The following is a 14,224-nucleotide window of genomic DNA, read 5'->3' on the forward strand; positions in this document are numbered from 1 at the left end:
GTATGTAAAAGATTAGTCTCTGCTCTAAATTAATTAGTCACATAGGATTAACTTCGTCCAATACTACGTTCTAATCAGAGACTCTGAATACAATGTTTATAACCATCTTTTTAGTCATCAACGTAGTATGGCTTTAATCAGATGTCAAAACGACTCTGCATAAGGCCCTCGTAGTTTTGTCGACATTTATCTACTGTTGTGTACGTTGTTCATATAAAAGCTTTGAATTAAGAATAGAAGAAGAAGCATTTTATTATAGTCTGTGGAACCAGCTGTCTTCTAAGTGCAAGGAACGTCTATATTACATATCCGCACAGGAAGGCAGTGAAGTTTTATTGCTTGAAAGAAAGAAAGAAGAATTTGGAACACTAAATACAGTATTTGATATGGAAAAGATTTTTAAGTAAGTATATTTTAATTAGTGATGAGAGGAGCATGCTGTACTTATCATGGTCATTTTCATTGAACAGCTATTAATTATACTTGCACTATAGAAGGTGCTGGTTTACTTTTGTTGCACCACATGTTGGAAGATTTACAGGTAAAATTCAATACTTTGCATGAATAGACATAGTAATAAAGAACAGATTTCTGCAAACGATAGAATTAAATACAAAGTAATACACCAGTATTTTAGGTTTGCAAATGTAGGAGTACTAGTGTAAAATCATTACAAGTGCTTTATGATGGATAAAATAAATGAATGCATATGAAAGATGATTATATTAGATACTATTATCCATCGGCGATGTATTTCTGCACGGTGTATAAAAGCTCTTTTTTACAAGTGGAGCACTACTAGTATAGAACTATAATAAGTGCCATTGAAAGTCGTATCATTGTCAAAACTTACTTGTTTTTACTACTCTCGCTAACGCATATAGCCACTGTCGCTGATTCGCCTGCTCCCTTTGCCCCACCCACATGCTTCCGCTCGGGCTCCCAGCTTTGCCCTGCCCTCACTCTGTTAGATAGCATTCGTGCTTTGCTTTTATGGATACCTAGCACAGATTTGTTTGTGTTTTTCTAGTGTAGTTTTTTTTATGGGGTTTACTCGAGCAGACGGTTCCACCAAATAAATTTATAGAAAAAGTACGATATGAAATATTTTTCATACAGGAATGAAAGTGTGAATATAACTAATTACTGTCAGTGCACAATTTGTTAAAATGAAATTTGAGTGATTGTGAAAGTATTGCATGTGTAACTCTGCTTTTCCACTATCCTCGTTTATGCATATACTTCCCGTCGCTGACGTGCCTGCTCCCTACGGACGACCCCCTCACTGCGGCTCGGGCTTCCCAGCTGCGCTCGTGCTTTGACTCGGTTAGATAGCATTCGTGCTTCTTAGTGGCCACCTAGCACAAGTTGATTCGTTTTACGCACTGTAGCTTTTATGCCATACTTCCACACTATTTAGAGTGAGTACTCCTGAAGACAATCTGCAAGTAGTAATGGAGCTCCTCATTTAGTATATGGGGGGGCGCGGTGGCTCAGTGGTAGAGCGTTCACCTCTGGTGCTTGGCGTCCCGGGTTCGATCCCAGCCCCCGCCAAGTGAATTTTGTGGTGGACAAACACCGTGCTCGTGGGTTTTCTCGGGGTTCTCCCGTTTCCTCCCACTTTCTTCATTCCACCATTTCACTCATCTCTCATTATCACCGTCTCCTTTAGCCTAACCGGCATAACCGTGGGACGTAAAACTCAAAGATTTCATTTCATTTTTTTTCATTTAGTATATGCTCTGCTAAAAGAAATACAAAGCTCTAACCTGACCTGAAAATATAAGAAATGTGTCAAAATTTGGTAGAACTCTCTGTTGGGGTGATGCCTTTTTATGCCATACATCCGGACGCCACACTTACACAAATCGTGAGATAATTGTACTTTTTCAAAAATTACTTCTGATGGCCCCCTCAAATTTTATCTATGCCAAGTGAGATATTTTCATGTCGTGCAGGGCAATTCATTTAGAACACAATAAGAAATAAATTAGTGAAAGAATTATAATTCTTCAACAATTGTTTCCAGTAGTGCTCCAAAAGTAAACCTGCACGATATGTTTTTAACATGGAATTTTTAATTCTTTACCTGATCTCGTTGGTATAGTAAGCTTCTCTTATCAAAATATTTCCGAAATGCTTGAAATTATCGATCTCTTTGTTCTACTCTGACTGTTGTTATGGCTTTCGATTTTGGTTTCCATTTCATATGGTTTTCCAGTGTCAACAATTTTGTCAATTATCTCCTGTAGTCCTTCTTTGGTTCTAGTTATAATAACCATATCATCTGCATACCTGATTTTGTTAATGATTTGCCCTCCAATCTTGAAATCTCCAATTCCTATTAATGTTTCTTTCATTAAACACTCAGTGGAAATGTTGAATAATAAGGGGACATAGTACATCCTTTGTCTGACTCCTTTTCCAATTTTCAGACTATTGGTTTCTCCTTTATTCAAGCACAACTTCACTTGTCCTATGTACAGGTTGCGAATGAATCGTCGGTCCCTCCAGCTCCCTTTCAGAAGTTTGGTCCAATTGACCGGGTCGAAAGTTTGTTGCCAGTCAGTGAAGCACAAGCACAACTTTATTATTATTATTATTATTATTATTATTATTATTATTATTATTATTATATATTTTTTTAAGTCAAAAACTAGTTCTGATATAATTCTCATCAACTCGGTATTATCTCTGGTGCCTTTTTCCTTTCCGAAATCCAAATTTATATTCTTCTATCTTACTTTCCAGACTTGTGTTCAGTATGCGCGGAATAATCTTTCGAGAGTGGGAAATAAGGCTAATGCTTCTGTCATCGCTGCACTTCTTTGCTTGCTTTTTCTTGGGTAATACAATCATTGTAGCACCAAGAAAATCCTTTGGCTATTTTCCACTAAGATAGATCTTGTTAATAAGTGCAGTCAGTACTTTCATTGCATTGTCCCCTAATGCCTTGAGCAAATCGGTTGAGTTGAGTTGATTTTAGTTAAGCGTCCCTTTCAGCAGCGAGGCTATATGAGACGTGGACCTACTGATTAACGTGGAATCCGAACCACATGAGCTCCCACCGGGAATCGAACCCGGGTCTCCCACGCCAAAGGCGCGTACGCTAACCACTTAGCCACGAAGGAGCTCTTTGAGCAAATCGGCTGGTATATCGTCGTCTCCAGTGGCCTTCCTTCTTCGCACGTCTTTGATGGCTTGTACTGCTTCACTTTTCAATATACTGTGTCCTTTTTCCTCATCATCCATCTCTTCCGTTGCAATATCTTTGGGGCGGTTCTTTTGGTCATACATACCTTTTATGTATTCCTCCAAAATTCTAAGGATTTTGATGGTCAGTGAGTATCTGACCTTATTGATCTTCGATTTCAAGTAGCAGATTTAATATTGGAAATTGCGAAAGTTAGAGAAGAAATATTTAGAGAGCTTCGAAATATGGTGTTGAAGGTAGATGGAGAAAATAAAATGACAGAGAGAGTAACAAACGAAGATGTTTTAAAACGGATAGGGGAGAAGAGAAGGCTCTTAGCCAACATCCTTCGTAGGAAGGCCAATTGGATTGGACATATTATGCGAAGGAATTGTCTTCTTAATACCGCCATAGAAGGAAAGATGGAAGGGAAGCGAGGAATAGGAAGAAGAACACGTTGATCGCTGATTTGAAAAATAGAAGAAACTATTGGGAGTTAAAAGATGAAGCTGAAGGTTGAAAAATCTAAGAAACTCATTACTCACAGGACCTGCCAAAAGGTGGAATAATTAATAAGAATTCAGATTAACTAATGATATGCAACTATGTAAGGTAACATAAAACACAATCTAAGCATCATTCTCATAAAAGACTCCGTAAGAAAACCAGTGCACACAGGACCGTCGCGTGGGTTGTAAGCGACCGGGCCAGTAACCCCCCTCCCCCCGCACTAGTTATGAAAAACAACCAGAGTTTATTCTGTACTCCTAGATTTAAAAATAGCATAGATTATACAAATAACGATACAAATATTAAAGCCCAATGTATAAGTGATAACAAAAACTTTGTGATTTTCTGATTTTCGCTAAAATCCAGCAAAATAAACTTTTCTTTCCTTGCGATTAACATAATTTTTTCAGTAAAGTTATCATAGCGTTGGGTAACTAAAGTAACTTTTTCAGGTGACGTTTGTACTTATTTGTGAGTATTTCCTTCAATTCAATCCTACATTTATAATTTATGTTCAAAATCAAAATGTACGGTTTGTTAATGTTCGTACTGCGAGACGAAGTTAACGATACGTTGTTCCAAAACATGTAGTGTAAAGATCATATAATGATAACATAAAAATACTAATAAATTACAATAGAAGTGAGCAAAACTAACTGCATAATGACATATACAGGTACATACTTTATTCGAACACTAAATGGCATTCTCCTGACTTTTCTGTGAGAAAATGTGGACAATATTTCCTTGAAATCTAACTTTCTGGCTTCATCATTTTCAATAGCTACTATGGCCAATGAATTAAGTCTTTCCTGGGGCATTGTTGAGTGTAAATATGTCTATTACCTGAGCATTTCTTGGACGGAATAGGAATAAAGAAATGTTATTGAATTTTATTGAAGTTTCTTCAGTTATGGATAAGAAGTAAGTAGTAGCAGATCTCGGTCAAATTTCCAAGATGAAAACTCTTCTCACAGTGTACTGGAGAGGGTTCCAGTTGAATAATCCTAGACGATGTTTTACATTACCGGTAATTTTACTTAGCCGTAGCCTGATCATTAATAAAATATATGAATATACATTAAATTTTAAAAGAATTCATTTACTAAGATGACAAGAGAATCTGAATTACTTGAATTTTGTTTATTTATTGTCGCGGCACCCGGGGCGATTGCTCCGGTCGCCCCGCCCACGCGATTGACCTGAGTATACAATAATCATAGATGAACAAGTTACGTACATATCTAAAGGGGCAATATTGGAGCAATTCCATTCAATAATACCGATATATTAATTTTATAAAATAGAATGTTCAAAGATCCATTTGTGATGTATTTTGCAAGTCTGTCTTTTTCCTACTAACTGATAGACTTTTTTTCTTTTTAAATACAGTATCCAGGGGGCGCGGTGGCTCAGTGGTAGAGCGTTCACCTCCGGTGCTTGGGGTCCCTGGTTCGATCCCAGCTCGCGCCGTGTGGACTTTGGTGGACAAACACCGTGCTCGTGGGTTTTCTCGGGGTTCTCCCGTTTCCTCCCACTTTCTTCATTCCACCATTTCACTCATTTCTCATTATCACCATCTCCTTTAGCCTAACCGGCATAACCGTGGGACGTTAACCTTAAAGATTTATATGATTGGATCCTCTAATATCGGAACTGCAACATCATTCCGGAAACGTTTTGACTGCCACTCGTACACTACATGCAAATAAATACTCATTTGAAGGTAAAATTGTATTGAACTATTCACTACCATAATTGCAGTTGCAGCTGAAAGTAGTATCTTACGTAACGACCTAAGATGGAAAATTTTATTTTTGTTTATCCATTATACGTAAAATTATTATTTCCGTTAGATTGCAAAAATCTTTGATTTAATCTCCTACGATTATGCCCTTTGGGCTAAAGGGGACATGATTTTTGAACTTGAATCATTATGAAATAATTCGGGAATGAGAATGTGGAAGATCAAGACGACTCAGAAACACGATGTTTTCCATCATAGACTTACATGGCCTAGAATCGAACCGCCTCTCGCACCAGAGATGAGCGTTCTATTATTTAAATACAGTTAACGTAAAATAATAATAATCCATAAGTAATATCAGTAACCAAATTGCAAAATAAGATTCTTTTTCTTTATATGTAATGAACCTATATGCAAGATTTATTATGCTGGCAGGGAAAAAAAAAACTTATGTTGTCAATTACTCCCAGGAATAATAACTTCAAATTGCGGAGACCATTTTAATGAATACAGCGGAACATGTAGATTCTTAATTAAAAAAAAAAAAAAAAAAAAAAAAACTAGCTGAACCTGCGCTCTCTACACAGTGCATCATTCACATATGAGCATGAATCTCCTTGTTATTCCTCACAATATCTGTACATGTCCCTTTACAGACACAGTGAAAGACGTCTTGATAAAAATCGGCAAGGAGTATCATAAAGGGAAGATTTTTTTCAGTTATTTTTTCATTATCTCGCACCGTTTGGAAGATTTGAGCCTACTTCCGGTTAGAGTTTCTAATTCATGTATGATCAGTTTTCTTTCTTCTTGCATGCAGTATGTAGTTAGCAAATATACATTATACATTACATTAGTAACCAAGTGCACAATTAATTATAATGTCAATGATATATGTTGTACATTGGACAAAACACTCCCAACAATAATGATTCATCTTAGCTTGGAGAAATGGTTATTCTTCGTTTTTCATTATCATTTGCCCATAAAACAAACGCCTGAGAGATATACAACCCCTATACACAACAATGTTGTGTTGGAATGTATAACTCATAGGGTATGATGATTTTTAAAAATTTCAACACTTCTAGTATACCCTTAAAAATGTAATAAAGAAATAATAGCCATGATTTTTAAATATTCAATTAAAACTGGACAATCTACACAAAATTTGGAACCGACTTGCGAAAACGGCACGTTTCAAGCACTTGTAGTTTTCAAGATCTCATTGTCGAAAGGATCGGGTACAAACTTTTCTTTGGAGACAAGCATATAAACCTAGCATTTTAATATATAGACTAGCTGAACCTGCGCTCTCTACACAGCGCATCATTCACATATGAGCATGAATCACCTTGTTATTCCTCACATCTGTACATGTCCCTATGCAGACACAAGTGAAAGACGTCTTGATAAAAATCGGCGACAGATACCGTAAAGGGGACTTTTTTCGATTACTTTTTCAATATCTCGCACCATTTGCAAGATTTGACCCTACTTCCGGTTGGAGTTTTTAATTCATGTATGATCAGTGTTTTCTTTCTTCTTGCATGCAGTATGTAATAAGCAAATACATAAACTAACTCTATGGCCTATGGAACCAGGAGGTTCAATGCCGCGTTCACAAAAACTCTCCACTGACTTCTATTCTTAGCCAATTGGATCCAGTTTCTACTTTGTATTTCTATTTATGCGAGACCCATCTGAATATTGTCCTCCCATCTGCGCCTAGGTCTTCCTAATGGTCGTTTTCCGGCTGGTCTTCCAGTTAAGATTTTGAAAGCGTTTTTCTTTCTTCCATCCTCGTTACATGATCTGCCCACCTGAGCCTCCCAGATTTGATGACCCTAACAATGTTGGATAAATCGTATAAATTATGTAGATTCTCGTTATGAACTTTCCGCCATTCCCTATTCCCGTTTCTCTTGGGTCCAAATATTTGTCCCAGGATCTTGTTCTCAAATACTTTCAATCTGTGTTCTTCCTTCCGAGTAAGCGACCATATTTCGCAGCCATACACAACAACAGGCATAATTATCGTTTTATATATTTTAAAATAAGCTAATACATTACACATAGAATCAATTATAATGTCAGTGATATATGGTGTTCATTGGGCAAAACACTCCAAACAATAAAGATTCAACTTAAACTGGAGAAATGGTTATCCTTCGTTTTTCATTATAATTTGGCTATGAAACAAACCCTAGAGAGATATGCAACCCCCATATACAATTGTGTGGTGTTGGAATGTATAATGGGTAGGATATGATGTTTTTTTTTTTTAATTTCAACACTTCCAGTACCCGTAAAAGAGTAATAAAGAAATAATGGTCATGTTCTTTAAATATTGAGTTAGAACTGGACAATCTACGCAAAATTTGCAATCGATCAGTGAAAACGTCATCTTTCTAGAGTCTGTAGTTTCCGAGATCTCACTCTCGAAAGGATTTGCCACAAACATATAAACGTCCACAAACTTGTAGTTTTAAAAAATTCCAAAGATGGCAGCACAATTCATTTACATTTATTTTGGAGAAAGCTTATTAAAATGCAAAGCTTTGAACAATAATTTAAAAGGATAAACTTTATGAAAAAATCTCTCTTTAAGTAATTTATTTAAAGTACACATACTTTAAAATATTTGTCTGTTATAAACGTGAAATCACACATAACCGTAAGTGAAAAGTATGAAATCAAAAGTTAGAGGTTGGAGCTGATGCGCTTTTATTGCTATTGTAGCATTTTAATAGATATATAGTGTAAATTGTTAGTGCGTTTAGAAACACAATTTTCGTATTGTTTCCTTACCTGTTTAATATTCTTACATTTACTCTCCTTGTGCATTCTTACTTATTACTGTATTTATGCATAACAAAGCTTTTACGTTTAACGATAAGTGATGATCTTTCATGGTCTGCTTACATCCCCACTTTAAACAAGAAGCTAAGTAGCGTGTGGTTTGCCTTAGACACATTTCAAGGTATTGTGTCGAGAGAAGCTTCTTAGCTTTTACTACGCCAAATTTAATTCATAAATTAGTTTCGGAATAATACATGGGGGAACTGCCGAAAATAGTTTAAGTACTTTCCGATTGCAAAAGAAAGCGATTGGAATAATTTTCGGATTACGCACAAACTTGACATGTAAAAATTTTAACACTTTCCAGCTTATACATTTATAAATCTATTCTTTTTACTGTGCAATGCAGGCATCTTTTTACCTTTAAAAAAATGTGCATAGCCATAATACAAGACAAGGTAGTGACATATTTGTGATGCATCAAAAATATGCTAATATAAGCAAAACCATGTGTTGTGTATGAATTGTGATAGGTTGTATAATTAACTTCCCATGTACTTGAAGAATATGACTGATGTTAGTTTTCCGTAAGAAGTTATTTAACCTACTTGCTGTTATACTATTAAGGAATATTTAAATGATTCATTAAATGAAGAGTTGGTAAGAGATACTCGTGAGTACCTGCCTGATGTGGTACAAACGATTACCTAATTACGATATAAATTGTCATGTTTTATATACTTGATATATCCTATTAGATGGTTTTGTATTTTACAAAGATGCATAGGTACAGTATGATGTATACCTCTGCTACTTGACACTATTGTATGTATTTTTTTTTATTGACAACTGTTATGCTTACATGAGAATTTCTCGTGTTTTGTAAGCTAATGAAACAGGCAAATAAATGAAATGATTAAATATGTAGTAATAGCATATATTAGCGAAGAAAATCGGTGCTTATTTTTAATTTATAAAGAAAAAATGTATCCTATAGCATCCATTAACCGATTGCACTGCATATGTTTAACTCAGTACAATCACATTCAATTGTTTTTAAAAATTAAACGTAAGTTTTAAGTAAAAAATATTCCTGTATATAGGGAAAACATGCTCGTTAATTTTTTTTCAACTTAGAAATCCGAAACGTGGAATAATTATGGCGCTAGTTAATAGAAAGTGTTTCAATTTATTATTAATGCAAAATACGTGAACATAACGTCACATATCTCTCCAAGGTATTTATTTAAAGAAAGTAATCGACGCATTTTTAATATTGTTTAAAAAAGATTAATGCTATCACGTTAAATATTCTGTAAGGTAGTGGTGAGTGTGGAAATACATTTGTGTATTCTTTTTCGTTACCTTTTCAGTCTTTTCACATTAAAGTTTTAAGAGCCGGAAATGCAGGAAACGATAAACTTCTGCTGGAATTATAATATTCTTGCTTTATAAAATTGTACCAGAAAGAAAATTGTCGAAGCTTTTCGAACCAAATGGCTGTTCAGTTGTTGCTTGCTTTTTTCAAATATATATGTTTATAAAAAGTTACATTTCTTTTGAGCATTTTGGTTTGTTACATTCACTTACCTTATAGATTTTACCCAATGTGTTTTATTCTCTTTTATGAACAAGAAGGAGCCCGTAGAACTCGAAATTCTTTGGCTTCTTCACAGACATAGGATTTTATTAAAGGTACAACTATTATGAGTATTTCTCCTGTGCGCCCAGTATCTGAATTCTATAGTAATAAAATATTATATATTTTTAAGTATTTTAACAGTAATTAACTATTTATTATCATTTTCAGGTGCTGCAGCAGACGTACTCTCATACAATTAATGACTAAAAGCTTTCACATAAAGTGTACTCATAACACTCCATTCGTATTACCTTCCTTGCATCTTACTTCGTGGAGTGGTGCTGAGAAATGTTGCCACAGCCGACTGAAGAAACGCCAGATCTCTACAGTGACGCATGAAGTGACGAAGGACCAACCTTTTAAAATAATGTACCGGTTCCAATACCTTTTCCCTGCCAGACTAGTTCAGCGATTAAAGTTGTATCAAAGTATAGTGACAGTTGCTATTGTTCCCTCGAGTGCAGCTTTATATTTGACTGACGTATTAACCCTGGAAGACGTTTTCACAGTATCTGTGTCTGCCGCAGTGATATGTGCAATATTTCATACACTGGGAGTATTATTCAATAATTTTATTGGTTTGATGTACTTAGGAAAGGACGGGAAAACGGTGAAAGTAGCGTATTTGACGTATTGGGGACAGCGAAAGGACATTGAAATGCCTGTAGATGATGTTATGCCTTTATCGGAAACCGAAACACGACCATTCGACGTGTATTTGTTATTTAGAAGATATTCAACCAACGAAACTTTAAAATATAGTTTAAGATTCGGAACCATCACAGACTCAGAAGCCTTCAGAACTGTTTTCGGAGAGAAGCTGAAGTAGATGTAAATAAAATAAATGTATTTGTGCTCTTTTTCTGATGTGTGTTTAATTATTTTGTCTATCCGGACAAATGATAAGTTACATAGCCTTAAACGGGCTGTCTGCTTCTTTTTTTCAATCGCAGTTAACGCAGTGTTGTCAATATTAGAAATATTATATTACTATATTAATTACGGTCTTTAACAAGTAGAAAAATGAATTATGAACACTTACGTGTGAAATAAAGTGAAATCTTCCAGTATAATGCCTCACGATTATGCCATTTTAAACTAAGTGAGACAAATTATTTAGGCAAGTGAATGATGATTTAAGAATTGGTGGAATGAGAAGGTGGGAGGAAATACAAGTACCCCGAAAAAATCCATGGACACGTCACAAGCTTACTTGGCCGGGGGTCGAACCAGAGTTAAGCGTTCTACTACTGAATCACCGTGCCCCCAACACCTATGTGTAAACTGCATGTTTCTATATTACTGGTTATCATGATACAGACTTTTAAATATTTCCATATAAAACAACTGTGAATCTTTTTTAGAATACATTGTCTCGAATAATCGGGAGTAGATTTTGATTGAAGCTTTTGTTCATTTCCCTTTCATATGAAATTGAACCCGTAACCTATCACAAAATAGTAAACAAAATAACTTACAAACACTACATGGGCTTTCTTTGCTTTGAGATGTAGTATGTAATTGCGTATTTTTAATTCAACATTTTCGTATGTATTATGTAATACACGTAATGTAAATAAAGAAAAGAAACTATAAGATTCTGTTTCTTTCGAAAAACAAATTTAAAACCAACATTTTTTTTTGTCTGGTATAGACAATGTGATTTTTTTCTTTGCGTTTTACGTTTCACTCTTTCATCATCCACTTCCCCCTCTCTCTCGTTCCTTGTATTCAGCATATGAGCTCATAGTTACTGAACAAACGTGAATACATCTAAATAGTACCATAAATTATTGCACCCAAAACAAACTTGACTGCTTCGAGACGCGGAGACCTGATAACGTTTGTGCGGGAACAAGACTTTTTTCTCTAACTAGTATCACTTTTTCTCGAATTATTTCTGGGGCCACGATGACTCACTGGTAGAGTGCTTACTTCTGATGGATGAGGTCCCTGGTTCGATCCCCGCCAAGTAAGTTTGTGGTGGACAACACCATGTCCATTGTTTTTCCCGGGGTACTTCCGTTTCCTCCCATTCCCATTACACCATCATCATTCATTTGCCTTAATCAACCGTCTCCCTTAGTCTACAAGGCATAATCTGGGACGTTAAACTCAACGATTTCATTTTATTTAGAATTCTTTCTTTCTGAATAAAATTCGCATTGTGTTTTCCTGAACTGTAGAAAATATATTTATAAAATTCTTTTTTTTAAAAAAAAAAAAAAGAATTCCAATAATTATGTTTAGAGTTTATATATATATTTTTTTAAAGAAAAGGTTAGATAGAAATTCACATCAGAGGAGGAAAAGCAAAAAGTTAATTTCCAAAACTATAAAAATCAAAAGCTTTAGGATTCGTTTGTGTGATACATCTGCGCTAAAGCAAGGAAATTCTCAGGAAGGAAGGCCTATCTAAACCAATATAACCAGCCACTTATAAAGTTTTTATTCCTGTTGTACTTTGATTTCAAATTTAACACGAATTGTCAAAGATGAACAAAACAAGGAAAAGATTCCTTCACATAATTTTAGGTCAAAAATCTATTATAAAATGTTAAGAATTATTATATAATTTTGTCTGCGAATTCGTTTTATGTGCTGAACACAGTTTGACTTACATAATGAACTTTCTCATTATGTAAATCTTGCGTTGACAGATTTCTTCATCTGGACTAAATTCCGACTTGTACATAAACCCGATTTTCTGGGTCATGGCGTGGTTCTACGGCACTTTGGGTAACAACCTCAGCAAAAGAAATAGTATGTAATCTCACAATATTTCATGGATAGGGAAGTGTGACCAGACATTATATCGTTGACACTCTCGATGTAACTGGGAAATTGGAAACATATTTTGTCTTCAGACTCCAAACATCATAGTCTTCATCAGATAAAGTTTGGAAGAGTTGCTGTTTTGTAAATCGCAACCAAATTAAGGATTTGTGCTGATATTGGACCTCGAGTGACAGTCGTGGGACGATATCTTCAATAACAAACGGAGGTATGTGCTTAAGAACTCTGTCAACTGCCAAGAATGTCTCTACACATAAACCGATTACCAAACACCATATAACTAATCAGAAACATTAAATCAATCACACATTTGAAACTTGTATCTTTTTATTCATGCCTTAGAATTACCAAGTTTAATTAATGTTGTCTAAGTCTTCTATTAGGAGTATAGGAAAGAGTTGGTTAGTTTGAGATACAAAAACCTCTCGCAATGCACCCCAATTAGAATTTCAGGCATAACCACACCAACACGGAAACTAACCATGTAACAGGAAGACTGGGGATGATCCTTTGCACAACATATAGAAAAAAATACAACAGAAGATTTCATGAAATAGTAATTAATAAAATGTGTAACCGGTTATAATAAATTTAAGACTCAGTCTAACATAGGCATAAAATACAAACTATCATAGACGATAATGATAGCAGGATGGAACAGACGACGATAAGCTCTTAACGGTTCTAATGGAATAAATTAAAATATAATTTAGTTTATTTTTCAGCATGGATAGTGAATATTCTAAATTTTATTGGAACTACACTTTTTACGTTGTGAATGATCCTGTCAATTAATTTGTCGTGTTCCTAGATGGAGAAAGATCAAGAGAAAAAGGATCAAAAGAATGCGATCTTGGCCAATAATTAGTTTTTGGATCAGGGGCCCCACAATTTTTGAACGTCCCCTAAACCGGGTTTTCGTATTTTCTACGGAATCAGAACATCATACTGAGTTGACTGATAGTTGGGGTTTTGCTACACTATATGCAGTTTTCCAGAATATAAAGCATACAAGAAAATTTTTGATAGAAATATATTGGATCTTTTGCTTTAATAATAATAATAATAAAAAAAAGAGGGGGTAAAGTACAATTTTAATGTTTCCCTTTGATTGTACAGTATCTTAAAAATGTAATACAAATGGGTAGGATTTATACAGGCCTCTCAAGATTGAGTCATTGTATAAGAACTGCATACTGGCGTTAACAGAGCATCCATCATGACGATTTTTCTATGCTATTCAATACTGATGCATAGTGGCATTGTTGCGTATTATTATTATTTTTTAATATCCCACTGACATCATGTATCAATGAGGCATAATGCAATTGGAGTTCTAATTAAAATTGGAAGTATAAGAACCACGTTGCCATAATGGGAACCAATTAAAGAGTGAGAAGTACATTATGGGAAATGCCAGAATATAAATTTCAAAAACAAGGAAGTTTTACTGGATTTTTAAAAACGAAGGAAGTTACGTTGACAATTGTTTAGTACTACTGTGTGTATTAACATTCGTACTTTGCAAAATGCA

At 35.0% G+C, this 14,224-nt stretch overlaps 1 protein-coding gene across 1 annotated transcript; it reads left to right on the forward strand.

Annotated features, from left to right (window-relative positions):
* On the forward strand, positions 1–13,006 carry LOC145664988 (transmembrane protein 186). Its single transcript, XM_081732162.1, has 2 exons — positions 1–403; positions 10,063–13,006. Exons 1-2 carry the CDS (start codon positions 387–389, stop codon positions 10,721–10,723), a joined length of 678 nt encoding a protein of 225 aa, XP_081588288.1. The 5' UTR covers positions 1–386; the 3' UTR covers positions 10,724–13,006.
* Positions 13,007–14,224: the final 1,218 nt, after the last annotated feature.

Source organism: Thermobia domestica, chromosome 11 (genome assembly GCF_964235325.1).
Source record: "Thermobia domestica chromosome 11, izTheDome1.hap1.1, whole genome shotgun sequence".
In the NCBI taxonomy this organism is placed as follows: Eukaryota; Metazoa; Arthropoda; class Insecta; order Zygentoma; family Lepismatidae; genus Thermobia; species Thermobia domestica.